Source organism: Staurois parvus, unplaced genomic scaffold (genome assembly GCF_062004578.1).
Source record: "Staurois parvus isolate SC_StPar_1 unplaced genomic scaffold, SC_StPar_1.0 ptg000025l, whole genome shotgun sequence".
Lineage (NCBI taxonomy): Eukaryota > Metazoa > Chordata > Amphibia > Anura > Ranidae > Staurois > Staurois parvus.
Window position 1 is genome coordinate 20,277,005 of NW_028317821.1, and position 24,082 is coordinate 20,301,086.

At 40.0% G+C, this 24,082-nt stretch overlaps 1 protein-coding gene across 1 annotated transcript in view; it reads right to left on the bottom strand.

Annotated features, from left to right (window-relative positions):
* Nucleotides 1-6,623: 6,623 nt before the first annotated feature.
* Nucleotides 6,624-24,082, bottom strand: part of LOC149471981 (uncharacterized) — a 344,746-nt gene continuing 327,287 nt past the window's right edge. Inside the window, exons 25-26 of the mRNA XM_089652739.1 lie at nucleotides 21,417-21,533; nucleotides 6,624-7,072 (exon numbers count right to left, since the gene is read on the bottom strand). Of these exons, the coding sequence (XP_089508865.1) occupies nucleotides 6,996-7,072; nucleotides 21,417-21,533 (194 nt within the window). The 3' untranslated portion in view covers nucleotides 6,624-6,995. The remainder of the gene's footprint in view (nucleotides 7,073-21,416; nucleotides 21,534-24,082) is intronic.

Below are 24,082 nucleotides of genomic sequence, written 5' to 3' on the forward strand. Positions count from 1 at the left end.
GATGGAAGCCTTTTCTTACAAAGAAAAACATCCAAGTCCAGCTAAAGTTTGGAAAAAATATCTGAAGTCTCCCAAAAGCATGTGGGAAAATATGTTATTGTCCGATGAAACAAAGGTTGAACTTTTTGGACATAATTCCAAAAGATATGTTTGGTGCAAAAACAACACTGCACCAAAAGAACACCATACCCACAGTGAAGCATGGTGGTGGCAGAATCATGCTTTGGGGCTGTTTTTTCTTCAGCTGGAACTGGGTCCTGGGTTAAGGTAGAGAGAATTATGAACAGTTCCAAATACCAGTCAATATTGGCACAAAACCTTCAGGCTTCTACTAGAAAGCTGAACATGAAGAGGAACTTCATCTTTTAGCATGACAACAACCCAAAGCATACAGTTAAATCCATATATAATTTAGACACAAGCACAAGTACAGTGTCAGCGTTTTTTGTTTTTTTTTTTTGCACTGATCACTGTATTGGTGTCACTGAGGATGTCAGTGACCCCAAGTCAGTACCCCCCAATGTCAGAATGTCCGCCGCAATCCCGCAGTCCCGCCATAAGTCGCTGATCATCGCCATAAGTCACTGATCACCACCATAAGTCGCTGATTATTAGTATAAAAAAAAAACTAAAAATCCCAGTATCTTTCCCGCCATTTGTAAACGCTATAACTTTCACGTAAACCAATTAATTTACACGTATTGGGTTTTTGTTTTAGCAAAAACATGTCGCAGAATGCATATTTTTTTTTTACTGGACATGTTTTATAGCAAAAAGTCCAAAATATTGTTTTTTTCCTCAAAATTGTCAGCCTTTTTGTTTTATAGCGCAAAAAATAAAAACCGCACAGGCAATCAAATACCACCAAAAGAAAGCTCAATTTGTGGGAAAAAAAAAGGATGTAAATTTTATTTATGTACCGTATTGCATGACCGCGCAATTGTCTGTTAAACTAGCGCAGCGCTGTATAGCAAAAAAATGGCGTAAATTGCAGTATTTATACCATAGATTGTAGATGCTATAACTTTCACACAAAGCAATCAATATACACTTATTGGGATTTTTTTGCCAAAAACATGTAGCAGAATACATTTTGGCCTAAATTTATAACCAACTTTGAGTTTACTATATATTTTTTATAGCTGAAAGTAAAAAATATTGTTTTTCTTCAAAATTTTTGGCCTTCTTTTTGTTTATAGCGTGAAAAATAAAAAGCGCACAGGTGATCAAATACCACCGAAAGAAAGCTCTATTTGTGTGGAAAAAAAGGACATACATTTTGTTTGGGTGCAGCGTTGCATGACCGCGCAATTATCAGTTGAATTAGTGCAGCACCGAGTAGCAAAAAGAGGCCTGGTCATTAAGGGGGGTAAATCCTCTGGAGGTCAAGTGGTTAAAATAAACTGGACCCAAGCCTTTTTTCGTTCTCCCTCAAAATGACCATGCAAAAGCTGATTTTATAAAAAATTGGTGTTTGTAAAGACACCTTATTTTCTCCCATAGCAATGCTTGGATTTGCTATAGGTCACTCCATTACTGAACACTAGGGTTGCTAGAGGATGTGCTTTTTCTTTTTCTTTTTTTTTATAATATTCAGCAGCATTTTGAGGACTCTGAATATAAAAATAATGGTATCATATGTGATCTGGCATAGTATGGTGCTTGTCATTTTCCAGCAATGTAAGTTAAAAAATGGTTTTTAAAAGAGCATAACCTAATAGCTCAAATCAGGAAGAATACATGTTGAGACAAATGCATATTTTTCAAATACTCCAAATAACTCATCTGTTAACAATAGATATGTATTGTTTCTGTATTGTAGATGACAGACAATAAAGAAGACATATTTTTAAAACAAATGAATATTAAGGAGTTTGTCTCAAGACACATACCACAAGAGAAATACAGATAATTATGCAGTTTACCAAACTACAGTTCTAAACATATTTTAATGTTACCAACAAAAGTCCATAAATACTCCTACTAAAATATGCAGTTTTACTATCCCACCCCTACATGTAAAAACTGAAAAAAAAACACACACACACACACACACATATAACTAGTCCCATGGTGCCACTGTTGTTATGGCAACACAATCATTCAGAACTGCATCATTGAAGAAATGTTTTTTTGCTAGCTCAGTTCATCACGCATTATTTTCAACTAAATGGTACATAGCATAAAACAATTCATCAATTTAAAAATCAAAATCTGCAATAAAAAACAGCCCATATATATACACAATTAAACTAAGGTCCTGTATCTGTTATTTTAAATTAAAATGAATACTTACTCATTTTGACTGGAAAAGCACTGAGTAGAACATTTGTAGCTACATGATCAAAGATTATTTGTAAAGTTGATAATAACAAGTGATTTCTAGCTACATGCCTCATTTATATTGTATCCTCCTTAGCACAATAAATTACCATTCAATAACAGTTTTCGTGCTATGCTTTTTTATTTTTTGTATTGGTAGGCAATGAGTTTTTGCAATTTGCTGGTCATTACTTAGCATTACAGCTCAGATGCTTGCAGTATACACCTGCTCTAATCAATAAATCAACGAAAGTTCTGCCAGTGTTCACTGTAAGCAGGCAGGTTTTTGGTTCCAGAAGAGACATGCAAGTCTCTTCTGCAATAAAATACACTTACCTGACTGTTCACAGCATCCCCTGGGATGTAAACTGATGCGCACGCACAACTTATAATGGCTGGCACAATCCCTTTGTGCTGGAATGATGGCCCCCTGTGTATGCCCAGGAGTGATGTCATACTACGCCATCCAATGAATATGGCTGAAAACTGTCACGCCGAAAAAGATGCTGGTGCTAGCAAGGGACAGGGACCATTAAAGGAAAGGTAAATATAAGCTGCCTTTAGTTCCATTTTAAGGCATACCTTAAAGTGGTTGTAAACCCTTACATATACCCAGTGAAGTGACTGGCATCAGGTGATACACAGAGTAAACAAATCTTTCTACATAATTTTTACCTGTTTATTTGCAGCCATCTGTTCTGTACATACATTCAAAGTGCAGAATTTATACAGAAGCTCACAGCTCCTAATAGCAGGGGGCGGAGAGCTGAGGTTATAATCTGCTGAGCTCAGTGAGGGGAGCTCCATGAGCTGATTGGAGGGAAGGAACACACCCCCTTCACACAGCACACAGGAACAGAGGTGAGGCTGTCAATCTACTGGAGGTCCCTCCCCTGTCACTAATTTTCTCTTGGTGTCAGGAAAACGTGTCAGATGTGATTCATCTTGACAGGAAGCAACAGACAGAAATGACACTTCATGCTCTTAATTAAGACAAGTACACACTATAGAAGGATATTCTTTGTTCATATTTCATGTCTCAGGTTTTAACAATAATTAATAGTGTTGCACTACTGTTACAGACAAAATATGCAATACCCAAATTGAAATGTAAACTACATATAAATAAAAATAATCACACAAGTTCCATATATTAAATTAAGTGAATGAATTATAAAAATGTATAATAAAATAATAACAGTCTTCCATAATTCACACTCCCATCTTGCTTGTGAAAGTGCTCCACCAATATTCACGTACTCCACCAAACATGAAAAGTGTACCACCACCAGAAGAAGTAGCTGTTCACCTGAACTAATGGACCTATATAAAGAAATATACAGTTCTCAAAAGCATGCATGTCGAACAGCATACAACTCCCAAACAGAACTCCAGGAGGCAGGAGGTCCCCTTTAGATTTCCTTAGATAATGGTAGCTGATTCACTTTAAATTTACAGTTTCCAATCGTGATTTTTTTTTTTCTTTTTTTTTACAGTTTTTGGCTCTGTACCAGAAGTGACATCCCTTAGCTCCACCTTATGCGTTAGGATCGTTCTTTACCCTGACAAAGCCACGTGGGTTGGTGGCATAATGTGTAGGGTGGAACCAAGTGATGTTCCTTCCGATATGGAACTGAAAAACAGAAGCTGTTTGTTTACAAATCTGGGGATGTATTTTTATACTGCGAGTGCATTTTATTGCTGTTTTTATATTTTGTGAGTATTTGGTTCCTCCTCTTCTTCCTATGTGTTTATTCTTGTTTTGAGACCTGTATATTTATTTATACATATTTTTGCAGCAGATCCATTGGTTCAGGTGAGTGGCTACTTCTGGTGGTGGTGCACTTTACAAGTTTGGGGGAGCACTTTCACAAGCAAGATGGGAGTGTGAATTATAGAAGACTTATTATTTTATTATATATTTTTATACTTCACTCAATTTACCATATGGAACTTATTATGTGATTATTTTTATTTATATGTAATTTACATTTCAATTTGGGTATTGAATATTTTGTTTGTCACAGAATAGCACAACACTATTTATTTATTATTATTATTATTATTATTTGGTGTGGGAAAACTATAAGTGTTTTGCATCAACTCATTTTTTTCTTTTTTTGTTTTGGGTTTTTGGTAGCACACAGAGTTTTTGGTTTTAGTCATGTCTTAGGTTTACAACCACTTTAAGGCAAAACTTTTATCTGTTAGGGAGTTTTCTCCTGTCTATCTGTATTGTTTACCATTATCACGAAGACCAAAAGTGAACAAAAACCAAAACCTTTAGTTCTGCTTTAGTAGACTGCTAAACTTGCACTCTATTCCTAATCAAGAGGTTGGTCTGTTTGCTCATGTACTGGACAGGAGTCTGTTTGACTTCTGTCTGACTGTTAATGCCTCACATTATTCATGTTCGGACTGCATTTGTATTCAGTTTGTCTGTGCCTGTTCTGATCATTAAGCGGTTATATCTGCTATTGCCAGTCTTTGCTCTGTTAAACAAAGTCCCAGTTGCAGACTACTGGTAAACACCTATTTGTTGGCATCTGTTTTGACCACCTGTCTGTTTATCGACTTCCACTCTCACTGTCTTCTCCATTCACCTGTATTTACACACTTTAGCATGTGTCCTGCCTGTTAGTTGGATGTTTCCACGAGTGACATAGTGGGTCCACTGTACTCTGCTGCAATCATTTTATTAATGTTCTCTCTTCAACAAATCAACATTAAGCACTAATCAAACGACCTGGTTACATTGAAAATCTAACCCCTTAGAAGGAACAACTATTTATATTGCACAGTTCACCAGGCCTAAATGAGAGAGTTATTAATGCATTTATGCATCAACACAAATGCAAGCCCAGATTATGAAAACAGTCAGAGTCCAGGGCATGAGCAAACAGACCAAGCTGCTGATCAAGCACAAGCTTAATGTCCAGCAGTCTACCTTAGCTTTCTTGATTAGACCAGGTGTGCACTGCAAATACCTGAACCACAGTGCTAAGAAACAACAGGCAGTTAGCTAAAATGCAGAGCTGATTATTAAGAAAAATATGTATAACAAAAAATTTTAATGAATGGCGATTTGGATAGAATTTAGAAGGGTTAGAAACTCAGTGGTGTTTTAATTGCTATGTATTTTCCCCTTGGGATGATTCACCATCACTATTTACCTTGGTGACAATTTTCAATGGCACTGAAATAGTCCAATGGGGATATTTCTTGGGCTGACAACTGTCTAGGAGGGGATTTACCCTCACCTTGGGGAGTTTTCCTTCTCACTTACTTCTGAATCTCCTTAAGAGAAAGTACAAGGAAATCTCCCCAATGGGACACAGACAGCCAAAATAAATAAATAAATAAATTGTAGATGGGTTTTAACCTCTCCCAGCTCTATCTAAAATGAAAAAAAAAGGTTTAACTTTTCAGAAAAACAAAGTGTATTAGTCGGTATGGATCATGGCTGAGAAGTTCAAATGGAATAAACCTTTTTTTTTAATAAAAAAAAAGGTTCATTTTTGATAATGACAAAAGAAATATGCAATATTTTCTTCTTTCTGCTAAACTGCTAGGTGCTGGATTGTATGGCTTTATGTCAAGCTACATACAACATCCATGTTGTAAGAACTTTAGGCTTCATAAAAGAGATTAACATTTTTCGTAACACCCACTTGGTAAGTTTTCTCCTATTTTATGTGAAATACCTTTGCTGAAGTGTTATTATGAAAAGTATATTCAACATACTACTTAAAGCGGAGTTCCAGCTAACAAAAAAAAAGTCAGCAGCTACAAAAAGTGTAGCTGCTGACTTTTAAAATACAGCCACTTACCTGTCCCTCAGTCCAGCAGTGTCCTCACGACTGCCTGCTGGTTTCTCTACCTTGCGCTGCCATCTTTAGCTTCTTGTGGCTTCACAGCCGGGTGCTCACTGCGCATGCGTGAGAAATGCTATGCTTTGTGAATGGCCCTATAGCCTTCTGGGACCTGTCACATGTCCCAGAAGACTATGGGGAGGGAGGAAGGACAACTTCCACTTCCGATCACCTAGGCAATCGCAGCCGAAGTGGGAATGGGTACCTTTCAAATTCAGATACCCGCTCCTCAGAGGTGCCAATCCTTAATGGGGAGAGGGGAACAAAGCATTAAAGCGGAACTTCCCCTTTTGGGTTGAACTCCTCTTTAAAGTAGAACTAAACTGTAACAAGAAAATTTTTTAGGTTGGTAGAGTATTTTATGTAAAACATGATTACTTTTTTTGTTAAAGTTTTTTATTCACAGTTACAGTTTTTTTTAATGTCTGCAGATCCTTTGTATGAACCTTTCGTGAAGGTGTGCAGGCGTAATCAATAGCTGAACAGTCCAGTTTTATTGCAGTGACTTCAGCTGATGTGCTGTTTATTGGTGTGACTGCTTGCAGTCCAGCTGACAATTACACAGGAAAGGGTGACAATGCCACAAATAGGTAACGGTTATCACCCAAAAAAGGAAATGTCTGTAGAGAAACCTCGCTGGTAGGTTTAGCAAGTATGATTTACTGAAAGCAAGAAATAATAAAAAGGTATTCACATATTTAACATTACAGGAAAATGTGCTGCAACACATTTAATTTAAGTGTTCATTTTTGGATTCACTTTAAGTAGAAGCAAACTTGAGTGTGCCGTTATGGAAATAAATCAATGCAGAGCTCCCTTCATCTTCACCTTGTTAGTGACCAGTCTTACCAGTTGAATACTCTGTCTTAAATCATGTGCTGAAAAATAAAGTAACACCTTTAGATAAGAAATCTTTATATATTTAAGCAGGATTTTGATTACCTAAAGCAAAATATATAAGAAAGTAAAGAAACAAATACAAAGAAACATGTATTAATAAATACAGAAGTGCATTATTTATTGTCTTTTATGTCTGCCTGGAGGTCAGCTTTTCAGGAACCTGTAATGAGATAAATATTGGGCCACTATTGCTAACTACTAAGAATACTTGTGTCCTGACTGTATCTGACCTCAATACTTCCCATTCATTGGCCTAGGACAAAAGAGAGAGTTCATAGGGCGCATCTGCCTCAGGGACCTTCAACTTGGAGATAACAGGTGGTATGAAGTAAGACTGGAGAAAAGTACTGAAGCAGCACTTCTAGACGTATGAAGCAGACTCTGAAGTAGAAAGAGAAGAAAGCTAGAAGGGGCTTCTAAGTGCAATAAATCCAGAACTTTAATAAAAGACAGTTAAAAAACATCTACAGAATGGTAAGACTGTCAGTCTCATCAAGTAATGTCACTGCAGGGATCCTGTCACTGTGAAACAACCCATTATGCCAGCCAACAGCTGCAGGGGGAGCTCAGAGAGTGCTGGCAAGATGGCCACTGCTCTTCCGAGACCACTGGAACACACGCCGTCCGTGTGGAACGCAAAAACCAGAAGTGGCATCAAAAAGGGGCGGTGCATGGGGCGCTCCTTCTTCATGACCAAGCTCAAAGGGTGGTGGAGCCATTTAAATAAGGAAAGGGGGCGAGAATAGGGTGGCACTTAACAAAATGTACACGCCTATAGAATTAAAAACTGGAGAACGACAATACAAAGTAAACAAAAAAGAGACAAAGGACAAGTGGGTAAACAGGCTTAATGGGTGACGGATTCATCTTTACAGGAATAGAGGATACTGTGCTGGGTGGAGAAGGTGAAGACAACAATACAGAAAAATATACGTCATTTGCTATACAGTTACAGGATCCTTCTCTCATAGTGACAGCACAGCAAACTGGTAACACATATAAAATATAGTAATGACAAGTGACTGTATTAACAGACTACCAGTTTGCTCAACATAATTGTCTTATTGCTACTTTGGGAGTTGATAATATCCATGTAATGATGATATCTAGATATACTGCTCTCTCCCTTAGATATAACAAACTTAAAAACACATTTTAGCCATAAATAAATGGTTTCATTATAAAAAAAAGCTCCAAAGGTAATGAATACATTAAATCAAAACGCCAGGCAAATATTTTTCATGAAATGTCCTGTGTTTAAAAATAACAGATTTTTGCAAGACAATGTTGACTAGTTTGTCCCCAAAAAAGCAATTTATGTATTATTTTGTTATCTAAAGTACATTCCCCCTGATGAAGCCACGCAACCCGGTGGCATAACACGTAGGGGAGGGACTTTGATATCACAACGCTTGTAGGACAGGAAAGTGTGATACAGCTGGCTGCACTCAAATAGTTGGAGAATTCGTACCACTGGAAGAATCATATTGGAGTTACTTTATAAGACGTGCTTTAATACATTATGCATGTGAGTGGCATACTGGATATTGTTTTATCAATAAATGTTTTGTAAGGATAAAGCAATATGTTTTGGTCATCTCTTTTTGGTGCATATTTAATAGAGGAGGAGATCTAAGAGATTGGAGGAGATTCATGCCCATTGGACACAAAACATCAGTCCATATATAAGGGACACATGCCATTTATGACCTCACCTAGCGGTTTGGTCATATACATCAGGTGAGAGCACATCTGGTGGAGGTGAACACACATGCTGATTGATTTACAGTATATAGAAGCACGGGGTGTTCTAAGAAGTTATTTGGAATTATAACATGTGTGAAGATATACAACATTTAAGACTGCTGCATTTTGACACCTCTACTATGTATTACATAGCAAATCCTAGCGGTCTTTTTTAAGGCTGGAAATTGCTGGTAATCGCAGTAGGGGGGAGCAGAGGGGTTAAGAGAAACGTCCTAAAACATCTGAGATATATCCGAGTAGGGCATGGGGATAAGTCCCAGATGTGTTAAGGACGTATCTCCTATGTTTATAATTTTGATATGGTAAGGTATGGTGCATTATTTAGAACATCCTACCTGCTGCATCTTGCAGTGAACACTATTTCATATAAACATATAGGGGTTTATTAACTAAAGCTGGAGAGTGCAAAATCAGGCTCACTTCTGCATAGAAACCAATCAGCTTCTAACCTCAGCTTGTTCAATTAAGCTTTGGCAATAAAACCTGGAAGCTGATTGGTTTCTATGCAGAATTGAGCCTCATTTTGCACTCCAGCTTTAGTAAATAAACCTCATACTGACACACATACTTTTATAAACACACATATGACACTTCATATAAACAAATATAAACAAAAGCATAAAGACAGAGATGGGAATGTAGCAACAGTCAGCAATTTTTCTTTTTGGATAGAGTAGGAAAGGGTTAGAACCACTGCAATTATTACATTGTTGTCTAAGGCTTCACTGGTTAGATTCAATCTCTTGTCTTGGTGACCATTGCCACAGGACACAAACTTATGGGAAATCATCTCTAGAACAGGAAGTAAGGGGAAATCTTCCAATAGGGACTATTTTTCTGGTTATGACTGTCTAAGAAATTATTTCTCTTCACTTTTTTTTCTTTTACTTGGTATCTCTCCAAATAGGAGGTGAAGGAATTATCCCCATTGTAACACAGTCAGTAAATAAATACATACATTAAGAAATAGAAACCTGATAACGGTTTTAACAAGTTTATATTCTATCCAACGCTAAGAAAAAATTATGGATAAAGATGCGCTTTTAGCTAATTTACTTAAATCTATGTCTGATAAAATGATTCACATGATTGCAGTCTCTCCACAAGGACATAGTTAAAATCAGATAGAATGCTATATTTCTATAGCAGAAATCCTTGATTAACGAAACAAGAACCACACCACCTTATGTGCTGGCCAGGGAAAGACTAAATATTAAAGTTAAAATCAGATAAAATGTTATATTTCTATAGCAGAAATCCTTGATTAACGAAACTAGAACCAAACCACCTTACGTGTTGGCCAGGGAAAGACTAAATATTTTCTACCCTGAGCATGTCCTCCCTATCTCATCTGAGCAGCCCATGTCAGTACAGTGACACATGTGGGCATATACGCACTAGTAAATGACAGCCCATAGCCTCCCTCCTCCATGCTCACTATTCAGCTAAACGCAACAGGAGTGCTATATTACATCTTGATTGATGGAGGCTTCACATCCCTGTTATTCTAAGACACAGGCTGGATGGGAGTGACACAGCCTGTAACTGGCAGAATTTCGCCAACACCATGTTATTGCCAAAAATAATAAAGATTTGATTTCAAATATATATTTTGTATGGTAATTTAAACATTTTATTGATATTAATTATTTGTTTTTACTCTGTATCCCAAAGGCTGTTTTTTTTTTGTGACCAGTAGCAGAGGACTAGAAGCTCCTGCTGCCACTGTTACCCTGCAGACAAGCTGGGAAAGTGCTGGGTAATGTGACAACTGTATATCAATTTAGGAAAAAAAAGTAATTCGATTTTTATTTTTTTTTAAATATTTTAGTGCCATCATCCACACACAGAAAGAGAAGGGATAATTAAACAGTGTGTGTTTAGTATCACTTTAACTGTGTCCCAAGAAACTGAAGTTTCCCCCTAACTCTCTTCTTTTATTATCAGTTCACTATTGAAAAACACATGTTCATACTACTTTCTTTCATGGTTGCATAGTTTATTAACAGACAGAATCAGGGAAAAACAGAAATAAAAATGACTACATTAACAAGCTCCTTTTTGCAAAATTAGATAAGTCAGCTCTATTTAGAACAGAAAAGTGTTGGTCTAAAGAATTAAAAAATCCCATTAAAGACTGTAATTGGCACATTATTTAAATAGATACAGAAACATAATGAGCTGAGAAATTTGGAGAGAACAATATTATAAAACATTACAGCATATTTATCTTTGGTACGAAATTCTGCCTAACCATATTTCAGCTTCCACAGGTGAATTACTTTTTTGTGATTCTTTGACACAGATTTAAAAAACAAATATACCAGTAATTTTTTATTTTCTTATTTTTTTTTTTTAGGAACACATAGATTTCGCTAGATACACTTAAAGTGCTACTAAACCCACAACAGTAACATCAGTCTGTATATGCAGTAAAGCATGCTTGTTATACTCACTGTGGAATCTAAGGGGTTAATCCTCTGCATTGTATAAAAAGACTGTTTGATCCTTTCTTCTTTGCCCCTCCTTTTGTTGAAATTACCACCTGATACAGACCGAACTCTTGGTCACATGCACATGCTCAGTTTGGTGGGTATTACTAGAGATGTTTTTTTTTTTCTTGGGAGGGTGTATGTGATCAGCACAGGGCCAATCAGCATTATTCAGACAGAAGTCAGGGGTTTCACATACTCCTAGTGCAGAAAGAAAACTCCTCCAAGCTTTAACCAGTGCTCTGCTGAAGTCACAAGACTGCTCTAACTGCTGCTGAGAAAAGGTATTTAGCAGTTTATATTTACAAAAATAATTGCACTTTCATGTTGTGTGTACTGTGGGAGACCAGACAGAGTGGATGCAGAGTCTGGGTTTATTATCACTTTAAAGTGCCAGCAAGTGACCACTTTGATCTCCCTGATCTGTCCTGGAAGCCCCATGGAAAAAAAGGAGAAGAAGATTGGGGCTTTCAAATCCCTGGACTGCTGCACTGGCTGTGTGGGAAGTGACAGCTAATCATCCACAGAGGTAAGTACAGTAGGGACCAAGGGGGTGGCGAGGGTGTGGAGTGTTAGTTCACCTTTTCATTTTTTGTAAAGTGATGATCGTACACATTTAATGAACCTTGTTATGTAGGAAACATAGAAGTTAGCACTGCTGACATCTGTCTCTGAAATGCTAGATTTCCTGGCTGACATGCTGATCCTCTGCATTCAGTACTTTGAGTCACTGACCCAGAACAAGTCAGCCCTAACAGCTAAGCAACTACTATTTTCATAAACAGGCTAGCAGTAGCAGACCTGGCCTTTCTTTCATGACAGGGTTTCTTTAACTATTTAACTACTTGCCAACCGCAGATAGCTGAATGACGGCTACACTGCGGCTGGCTAGTTCTGGGAGGGCGTCATATGATGTCCTCCCAGCACGCACTCTCCTGCGCGCCCCCCGGGGGCGCGCACCCGGCGATCTCCGTGATCGCTGTGTCCTACGGACACAGCTGATCATGTGATGTGGTAAAAGGCCAATCACAGTGGCCTTTTACCATGTGATCAGCCGTGTCCAATGACACGCTGATCACCGGGAAATGCAATTGCCGGTTCTCGGCCGCACTTTCCTCACGCTGAGGAAAGTACTGCCGAGAACCGGCAGTTTTCAGAGCAGGGATCGGCAGCGATCATCAGGGCACTGATGATTAGTGCCCTGATGATTGGTGCCTAGCAGCGCCACCCACCAGTTCCTCCCACCTGTACCCAGCAGTGCCGCCCACTAGCTTTGCCCACCTGTGCCCACCAGTGCCATCCAGCAGTGCCACCTACCTGTGCCCAGAAGTGCCACCTACCTATGCCCAGCATTGCCACCCACCTGTGCCCACCCACCTGTGCCCACCCACCTGTGCCCACCAGTGCCCATCAATGCAGCCCAGCAGTGCTGCCACCAGTCAGTGCCCAATGGTTGTGCCAGTCAGTGCCCAGCAGTTGCACCAGTCAATGCCTAGCAGTGCCGCCAGTCAGTGCCCAGCAGTGATGCCAGTCAGTGCTGTCTATCAGTACCCATCATCAGTGCCGCCTATCCGTGACACCTCAATAGTGCTCATTAGTGCTGCCTATCAGTGCCGCCTATCCGTGACACCTCATTAGTGCTACCTATCAGTGCCGCCTATCAGTGCCCTTCAGTGCTGCCTATCAGTGCCCATCAGTGCCACCTATTAGTGCCCATCAGTGCTGCCTCATCAAGGCACATCAGTGAAGGAGAAAAATTACCTGCTTGAAAAATGTTATAATAGAAACAAAGAAACTTTTTTGTTTTTTGCACACTTTTTGTTTATTGCGCAAAAAGTAAAGCGCCCAGCGGCGATTAAATACCACCAAAAGAAAGCTCTATTTGTGAGAAAAAAATAATAAAAATTTCATATGGGTATAATCTTGCATGACCGCACAATTGTCAATCAAAATGCGACAGCGCTGAAAGCTGAAAATTGGCCTGGTAAAGAAGGGGGTATAAATGCCCGGTAGGCAAGTGGTTAAAGCAGTACCAAACTATTAAAAAAAGCTGTGAGCAGGCTGTGAGTTATGTCTCTTCCAGAAATAAATAAACTTACCCGCCTGCTGTCTCCCTTGGAATGTACATTGAGCTGCACATGAGCAGTTCAGTAGACATTCCAGCGCTGTGCCTGTGTGATGGGATGACTGAACTGCTGCGCATGCATGGGAGTTATATCATCCCACATGGGCCATTCCTGGAAGAAGCCAGTGAGAAGATGCCAGCGCCAACAAGAGATGTTGCAGGCATTGGGCTATTGGAGCAAGGTTTGGGAGTTTAGTTCAGCTTTAGGTCTCGGAGCTGTTTTCCCTTTTTCCCCCTAATTCCCAGTGTTTGCTAAATGCCTTGCAGCTCTAAGCTTTCATAGCTTATCCTGAAGTTAAGAGAAATCTCTGACATACAACAGCCATAAAACATCTGTTAAAGTTATTAAAGTGAGGGAGGGTTTGGACTAGACATGTGCGTTTCATTCCGAATCGAAATTCAGACAAAATTTTAATTATTCGGAGATTCGGATGTATCCAAATTTCCAAATTATAATCGTAATGAATTTAAGTAAATCCAAAATAACAAAATTAAATTTCATTGGAAATTTGAATCACATTTCAATCTAATTTAACTCTAATTCAAAATTCCAAACATGAACATATTGCTAACTATTGCTGATTTCCTTCAAAGACTATGGGGCTTATTTCCTAAAGCTGGTTCACTCAGAATCTTATAAACTTCTGCATAGAAAGCTTATAGGTTTTCTTTCTAAAGCTTAATTGAACGAGTTGAGGTTAGAAGCTGATTGGCTACCATGCACATGTGGAAGAGATTCTGATTGAACCAGCATTAGTAAATAAACCCCTGAGTGTATTAGTGTTAGAATATAGCCTTTTTCCGAAATTCGAATTTCTAAAAGAATAGAATAAAATAGAATAGAGTAGAACAGAACAGAATAGAAAAAAATAGAATAGACTAGAATATAATAGAAAATAAAAAAATAGAATAGAAAATAAAAGAATAGACTAGAACAGAAAGGAATAGAATGGAGAAGAAAAAAATAGAATAAAATAGAATATAACCATTTTCCAAAATTTTAATTTTGAATCTCCAAAAGAATAGAACTAGCTATTCTTCACAATAAATTCAGTTTGATTCCATATTTTCAATTCAAATGTGAGTCGAATATTTCCACTGGAACAATTCAAATCTGATCGAAAATGAATAAACAAAACAAAATTAAACAAAACTAATTTTGTTACAATGCAACAAAATGAAATTAGTAATTTAACAAATCGATGAAAAGAAAAATTAATTCTGCACATGCCTATGTAGTACCTATGCCAGCTCTTTGTTCTACCTGCACATTTTTCAGAGTGATTTAGGCTGAGGTGGAAGCATCAGGTTGTTTTAGAGATGCAGTCTACTTTTGTTCACTACTCCATAACCTGGCTGCCAAACAAATTCTAGAAAGGTTTCTTTTTGTTCCTGATCTATACTGGAATAGAACTGGAGAACTTTAAGGAATAAAAGGAAGGGGTAGGAAATGTAAAAGCTAAACTCCAGCCTCATGTAAGAAACAAATCAACAGCCCATTAGATAAAAACAAAACAAAATACTTTCTTTATATTAAATAAAAATAAAACAAATCTTTATCTGCTTTCAGACCATCACCTATTGAGTGGGACCACCTGCAGGAGTAGGATGTTAGGTACAACTAAAAATAAAAGACAGCCCAGGGACAGTCCCTGTTGGTGGTCAAAACTCCCCACACTGTGGAACAAGCTCAATTATTAGCCTTGCATCTGGGAGTTAGGACATATCCTCCTGGAAATCCTAGTTTCTTTTGGTTTTACTTAATGTAAGTCACTGGCTGGGTGAATGGCTGGATAATATTGATCCTGGTAGTCTCCCCAGTTTCAGCCATTGACTGTGTGAAGTTCCTTGCTCCATGCAGGTCAGATTGTTAAGGCCCATTTGCCCTGTAGGCAGCCTTAGACTATTCCAGGGTCATTTTCATCCTTTATCATTCCGTTAAGGTTTTTTCCCACCACTAATTTTTTTTGATAATTAAACCTATGAAAATTGGAAGTGATTATCTTGGGTATTTGTTTTGCTGTGCCACTTCTTGGCATATTACTCTTTTAGTCTCTTGATTAAACAAGACCATGGTAATTCTAGTGGAGCATTCCCAAAGCTTTAAGGATACCACAAACAAGAAGATGTAAGCTGTTGCTAGATCAATGTAAATGGTCATGGGATCCTTACTGTGTCTGGTTTTAGTGTCAGTACTTGTTTACAAAACCATAAGAAAGTGGGCAAAACTCTTAAGAGTCTAGTAGAGAAACAAGTTTCACATCTTTAGGTAGATTTGGCAGCACTGGACTCAGGACCCTTGGTCTCTAGGCTATCAGCCTTGGCTGTGGTCATCTGCAGGTTGTTGTGATTCAAATGTTGGTTGGCATTTACAGATCTGCTATTTACAGGGGATTCATTTTTTGCTGGAAGGGATCATCAGAAATCCAAGCCCATCAAGTCAGCAAACAAACCCTTTTCTGCATGATGTTTTGCCCTCATGCATTCAGCTGAAGCCTGGGAGATTATATTTAGCATTTGTGAACTACTGGTTGACCCATGTGTTGGACTAATTGGAGTTATGTCTGGCCATTGAGGAACTCCTGGTCCAGGGGATGGTGATTCTAGTTCCAACTGCAGAAGGATTCCACATTTTTTACTCAAACTTCTTCAAGGTGCCCAAGAAGGGCAGAATATGACCTGTCTTGGACCTCAAAACATTGGACATTTTGCTAAGATCTGCAAGTTCAAGATGGAGTAGAACTATTCAACAGCAGCACCCCTGTATCAATGTGACTTTTTGGCATCCATAGACATCAATAATACATGCTTCCATGTACTCCTTTAACAGCATTTCTTGTGCTTCACAGTAGTCGAGAAGCATTATGTTTTTGGCCTTGCCCTTCGGCCTAGCCATTGCTCCTTGTGTATTCACCAAGAGGCTAACTCCAATGTTAGCCAACTTAAAGCAGTATTAAACCCCAAAAAATTTAATATATGCAGATTACCAATCATTAGATGGAGTGGCTGCATTTGTTTCTATTTTTAAGCTTTTTTCCCATTTATTTCACCTGATTTTCCAGCCAGTAACACACTTCTTTTCTCAGGGTGTCTGCTTTACTACTTCATTGAAAATGCAGACTCCTTTTGACAGCAGCATTGTCAGTCTGGGGAGAGGGTAATGTTAGACTTGCATATTCACTGTAGACAAACTTGACTAACAAATTGAAGCTGTACACAAGCTAACACTGTATAAGCAATTACAGCAAACACTTTCCCCTTTGAAATAAAGGTTTTACATAACTGAATAAAAGTTTATCATTGTAAGTGCCCCTGTCATTGTTAAAGGATAAGTTCAACTTTCAGTAAAAAATAATCAAATGTACATTTTTTGCAAGTAAAAACATGTGCATTTATTATTTTTGTCTGCAGGCTGTAAAGCACTGCACCAGCGATCAGCAGATCTCTGGCGCCATGCAGATCTCCTGCAGATCTATCAGTATGTCTGTTTGCCCGTACGGGCAGAATGAATGAGCTATCAGGATGCTAAAGCTGTCCAGACTTGTAGTCTCTCATTCACAGAGGACTGTGAATGAGTGATGTGGCTGGGTGGGCAGGCAAAGCCCAGCATGGCCATTTGTTTTTAATTTGACAGCTAGCGAGGGGGGAGAAGATCCCCCGCTGGCTGTCAAAGTGGGGAGCGGGGGCTGGTCTGATCATAACATGTTACACCCGGAGTATGGGTGTGAAATTTAACATGTTACGGAAGGTGAACTTATCCTTTGAATGGTTTGCCTCGAACTTCTAAGTGCTACTTTGTCTGGACAGCTTGGTCTGGATTGATCACCAGGTGATCAATCCAGACGTACTGAATTGATCACCAGGAGAAAATAAATGGAAAAAAAAGAAAACTAGTGCAACACCACATCTAAGACATGGGAAACCCATCGAAGGGTACATGGATGACTATTACATGCAGAGTTTTACCCAGAACTGGAATCCAGTTTAACTATCATCATTCCAACTGCTGCAAGCATATTCTGTTCTCCTGGCCTGACCCATGGTAGAAGGAAAAAAAAATGAATCATCTATGGCTGGCTTAAGGAAGGTGCCATACATTATTTTAATGTAATCGGGGTGGTTACGGTGGATTTAAATGCCACACAGGCGTTGCATAAATGATATTCCTTGTTCATGGTTGTAGAGAGCTCATGTAAGGGCCTACTATCTCATGCTGGATCTGGCAAACTAGTATCTAAGTATATGGTATTGAATACCTAGAACCACTCTTACTGGTTACAGCATGTTTACAAGAGCGGTCAGTGTAAACTGCACTTTCTGCCATCAATCAATGATTTCTCAGGTTTGCAAGCGGTCATTTAGTCATCAATTCCTACTTACACCAAGTTGTATAAAGTAAAAGTGACAGTATCAGCGAATGCCAGCGTTGGCCATAAGGCTGTGTAGCCAGCACCCTGACTGACCTTTATCATTTTCTTTTATGATGGGTAGTTTTTTTCTGTTATACTTTTTCCCTCTTTATTGTGGCACTGCTTGGGGGCATAAGACTAGGTGATGATCGGAAAGCAGACTAGTGTCCTCCAAAAACGAAAGCGCAAATAGGATTTTTTACACCTACCATAAAAACCTCTTCTCTGCACACATTGGAGGGCACAGCATCTGCTTCTCTGGTATTGCTGCTGCCTGTATGTTTAAATACTTTGTTTATTCCAACAGCTGGAGTATTGTGCCCTTAACTGAGCTTGTTCCACAGTGTATGATGGGGGTGGTTTAGTCACCCGCAGGGATCAACCCTGAGCTGTCTTTTGCTGCAATATATACCTTCAATCCAAGGCTATTTTTTCTGCAATACCCACCTTTCATCCAGGGTTGCCTTTACCCCCCAACGATTGTCATTCCCCCTAGTTTCTATGAGTCCAAGCTATCATGAGCCCTCCCACAGCCTGTGACTGGACATCAGAGAAGCAGCTCAATGATCAGCTTATCTCTGTGTCACTCTTCTTTCTCCTTCTATCAGCATTTTTTTTGTCAGTACATCAATTGTTTGGATCCTTGTGCTGCTTTTTCCTCTCTCATTCTGAGCTCTGATGTACAGTACATATACTATAAAAGGGGTGATACCAAACTCAACTCAAATTCAAATATTCACCCTGCTTGCATAAAAAAATACATTTTATGAAGTAGTAATGAATGCACAGCTTCACTCATTTGTGTATTTTACAACTGCTTAGATAATAGCTTTAAATTGTCAGCGCTACTTACCTTCCTCAATCCAGCACTGCCTCTGCTTCAATGGCATGTATCTATGCACACTTCTGGGTTTTACATGGAGCCCCATTGCCATGTTCAATCAGTGCAGCTTCTGCCTCCTGACTGCTCTATCACTGCCACAGAGTAGTGTGGCTACCACCCCCTGTTAGAACTATCATCATTGTATCCTGTTAGAGTGGCTTGCTCTTTCTACTTGGCTTATTTAAACTTAGCACAGCTTCCAGCTCACTGCCCAAGCAACGCTATTGCTAGCTAGCTGCCATGACTACCATGGTATGCTTTCCTGTTTTCCAGCCTGAAGTCTTGTCCATTAATTACTGTGTAGTGACCTGTGGCTTGTTCCTGGTAATTGTGACTTTTGCCATCCCTGACCAGTTTGTTCCTGGTAATGCTTGTCTGCTGCTTGACCTGGCCTTTGGTTTGTATCCTGGCTAAATGTCTGCAACTAGCCCTGACCTTCTGACTTCTACCTAGTCACCTAGTTCTCTCCACTATTACCTGCAGGTTACCTATCTACTCCAGACATACGTACTGCTGTCTTTCTCACTTGTGGTCCATGGTGATTGAGCAAGGTGAATGTATGGGTCACAGCCAGAGGTCAGCATGCAGCTAAGTCCAAACCCCCATAAGTGGGCCGCTGGTAAATACCACCTGGCTGTCTCTGTGTCCTGGGCGATCTTGTGTTGCCTGCTCTAAAGTGGGCCTTTCATCATTCTTTGGCAAGTCCTGATCTAAGTTCCAGGTTTTGTGCATATCTGGTTTTCTGGTCCCACCTCTTCCAGTGCGATCCAGTGTGGTTCCAACTACACAGATCCACCTCCCAGGTCCAATGTATTTTGTGGTGTTTTGTCCTATCGGAAGGCTGGCTGTTGACCTATGCTTCTCACCTACTGCCTTTCCTTGGCTTTCTCTTACAGTGTAGCAGGAAGGTCCATATCTATGCGGTCGCCACCCTGACATACATTTTGTTCTGTACCTTCGAAAGTAGGTAGATGTTACAGTCTGGAATCAGGCTTGGAGACCAGAAGCTATAGCAGTAGAGAGACTACCACTAACCAGCAGGACAGATATACAAGCAGGTTCCCCTGGCAGATGATGGAGGCTCACCCGAGGTACAGAGTACTAACCGGTATTCACCAGAGCTCCTGATAGTGGAGATGGGTTTTGCTGCATGTTAGTACCAGGTTGCAATCCCTTAGGGTTTCCCCACCAGGAACTGAGCAAGCTGGGGTCCAGGAGCAGATAGAGCACGTAGGGATTAAACAGAAGTGTAGTCAGTAAACAAGCCAAAGGTTGGCAACAGGTAGTTTCAGGTTGGGGTCAAGCAGAAGTGTAGTCAAGGAACAAGCCAAAGGTCAGTAATGTGTGGTAGTGAAGATACAGATGGTAGCAGGAGTGACGAGCTACATTATATGCATGTGCACGGGGTGTGCTGGACACACCCTAATCAATCCGGGGGCAATGTTGAGGGTGGTGCTCTGAGAGCTTCAGGGTTTGTGTTTATCCTGTGCCTTCCTAATGTATAGCAATTGTACTGATGACACAAACAAGCTGCATCTTCTTGTCTCTGCCAGCCAACGCACCACTTGTAGCACAGAACTGCTCTGCCAACAGGGTTTCGGAGCACTACCTTTGGCTTTGCAGAGGTGCAGGCTCAGACACATGTTATGTGAGAGTGGCAGGTACATTAATGCAACCGGCATGACGTAACGGAGGGGCATGGGCTCAGACACATAGTATGTGAGGTTGGCTCTATACTAGGCTGTACAGGTCTGACAGGTGGTTGGCAGGACAGTAGGTGGGCATCCCAGAGCCAGCACTGACATTTATTACCCCCCCACACAGACAGGAGAGAAGAGAGCTGATTCTGCTTCTCCTCCTCCCACCCTCTCCTCCTGTGTCTTCCCTGCCCACACTTCCTGGCAGTGTTGTGCCTCAGAGAAGAGCATGTGTGGATGAAACCCAGCAGCCAGAAGAGGAAAAGTGCAGCCAGCCGATCCATCCACTGTGAGTAAAGTCTCCCCACTCTCTTCTCTCACCTGCTTCCCAGTGAGTATTCTACTGTAAAAGGGACTCTGAAGTAAGGGGAGCTCTGATGATTCCTTCCTTCCTTCCTTGCTCTCATCTTAAGGCCAGCCACAGACTAACTGAAATTTGGCCGGTTCAGCTGGAACCAGCCAAATCATAGTCCATCTAAGGGCAGGCTGGTTGTACAGAAGTCGACGGATTGACCTCATTACAACCAGCCTGTCATGTTTTTTTGGTGCGATCACTTTCGGAGACTATAGCTGCCAGCAGTGATCATGTATTCTGACTGTGGGGAAACCTCCTGCTGTCAGAATACAATAGTCCAGGGGGAGGGATTCCCCCATCATCAACAACCTGGCTAGTGGGGGGGACAATAACACTGTATGGCAAACAGGAAGTGCAAAGGCATGGCTTAAATAAGAAGTTCATGAGAGGAGCAAGGAGATCAAGGTTCAGCAGAAATAAAGGCAGAATTGTCCCGTGGATTAGAACGCATGCTTTTCAGCATTTTAGGTGGCTCAGCAAGAAGAGACATCACCAGACAAAGAAGAGGTTGCAGGTACAGACCCAGGTCTCTCAGTGCTGAATATTGGGTAATTACTGTAGTAATCAGCATTTCCAAATCAACTAATATCTTACCTTTCAGTAATTCATTTATTTCATTGCTGAAAATACCGCAGTCAATCCAGTCATCAGTATTCTTGACATGGTCAAATGCTGTTAGACCTTCATTATCTTGATGCTTCAGACTGGCTCCTTTAAAGAAGCACATAATCACCAAAACTGTAACACAAGCAGGCACTCATAGCTGAGTTAATTAATTTGTGTATGTTTAACATTGATTATCATTCTGGCTGAGGATCTTGCAGTAGAAAACCAGACTGTGACATATGTATTGTGCAATATGTGTTTAATGAGTGTTAAAGAATTCACGTGTACATTAATGTGCCAAGTCAATTTTAATCTGTGTAGGATACTTTGAACATTACGTTCTTGTTACTACCAAAATAGAATTTTATAACAAGCAAACAGTCCCCATGCACACAGTTTAATTGTTATTTTAGGAAGGAATTTGATTTTATACTAACAGACAACAGCAGCAGTAAGTCATGCACTAGTACTATTAATAGATGCTATAAAGCAATAATAAAAACAACTCTGCATACACCTGAGTAAACAAAATTAATATAAACAGACACTTCACTGCTGCTTTCTTTTGGCACTTAAATTAAACATAATATAAGACAACACAAACTCCTCAAAAATAAGAAATAGTGAAATGAAAAGCAAATTCTGGTCAAACAGTTGGCTTTGGCACTCAGCTTGAGCACATATCAACAAGACTTATGTCAACTTTGGCTAGTGACACAAGTTGCTGCGTCCAACAAGTGTGACCATGTTGTGATCTATTTGTTCTGTTAGAAAATACTTGCACGTCAAGAATTACTGTATTTTGACAGCATTTAGTGACATTTTGCATACATTTTCATGAAGGCTTATATTTTCAAAAGCAAAGAAACTCTTGGGCACAGCAGTGTTTAAATTCACACAGTGGGGTTGACTTACTAAAGACAAATAGATTGTTTACTTTGCCAAGGAATTTTCCCCAGAGCTTAGTGAATGAGTTGATGCTCTGTTGACTTCCATTATCCAATTGTGTACAAGCAAAAATGCTGTTTTTTTTTAATGTTCTTGAAAGTGATTGGGTATTCTTTGTAAAGTGTAATTTCCCCACATTCAATAAGCTCTGGGGTAAATTCCCTTGCAAAGTCAACAGCCTATTTGATTTTAGTAAATTTACCCTACTGGCCTTGGAGCCAGTGGTGGACACGGAGTTGTCTGCACATTCTGTTGAATATTGCTGATGCCCCGTGTACAATACTGTATATGCACACTCTAGGCACATAAAGTATTTGCTATCTGACAATACAGTAGCCAGATTTGCCCCTTTTTCCCTACCGTATCTATACATTTTACTGTCACCCTAGTTAAACCCTCAATGGCATCACCAACAATTCAGGCCTAAAAACTTCATGTTATCATTTGCAACGGAACATGCTGACTGATATCTATTTCCTCTATGAAGAGGCCAAAGTAATAATCAATGTAAATAAAATTCCTCATGTGGCCTCTCCTGAACCCTGCTCGCCTTGTTCTTTTGGACCCCAAGGGCAGAGAACAAAAGTTCAACCATGATGTTCGAACAGGGACAATTTACTGAGTGGTATCTTACCCCATCTGAGTATGCAGTAAGATACCACTCAGTTACTAAAATACCACATGAATTATATTATTAAGTAATGCGGTATTTTAGTAGTGAAACATTCAATCATGTTTCAGCTGTCAGCAGGGGTCCGTGATGACAGCTGAATGTCAAAAAAATTGTCGGCATTGCCTGACAATTGAAAAAAGAAAAGAAGAACAGCATAAGGTCCCCCCTCCCATCCATAGCAAGCACTTTGGGTCTGGCATGGATTTTGAGGGGAACCCCCAAGCCAAAATGTTTTTAAAAAAATGACGTGGGGGTCCCGTCCAAAATCCATATCAGACCCCTATCCGAGCATGCAGCCAGGAACCATACCAGGCCACATGCCCTCAACATGGGGGGGTGCTTGGACACCTTGTCCCTATGTTGATGGGGGCAAGGGCCTCTTCCCCACAACCCTTGCCGGTGGTTGTGGGGGTCTGCGGGTGTAGGGGGCTTATCAGAATCTGGAAGCCCCCTTTAACAAGGGGACCCCCAGATACCGGCCACAGATTCCGCTACCCATTCACAAAAAAAAAAGTAGTTTAAAAAAAGACAGGAGATAGTCTTTGACAAGTCCTTTATTAAAAATAAAAATTAAAAAAAGTCCCCCGAAGCAATCCAACATCAATCACGATGCCCGCCGTCACCGCCACCGCCAACCTCTAAAAAAAAAATATACACTCCGCCCTCAATGCTGGCCCGCACCATCTGACAGCTGTGCCAAGATGACAGTTCTTAAATAGGGTGGCTTACTCCCGCCCCCTTGTGATGTCATCATGCCCTGTGATTGGTCAAAGCATTGTACCAGGCCTGTGGTAAGGTGCAATGCTTTGGCCAATCACAGTGCACTGTCAGGGTGCAGTTTATTGTTGGGTGCAGCAGGCAAATAGCCCACCGAACGCCCGTACCATTCATGTGTTCAGTGAGCACACGAACGGACATTTAAGGCTAATGCCACTTTCTGATTGTTCTGCATATTAGTACATATACTTTTAATGTAGTACAGTTCAAAAATCTGAGGTAGAAAGGTAGTACACAGTTGACTGTCAGCAATACT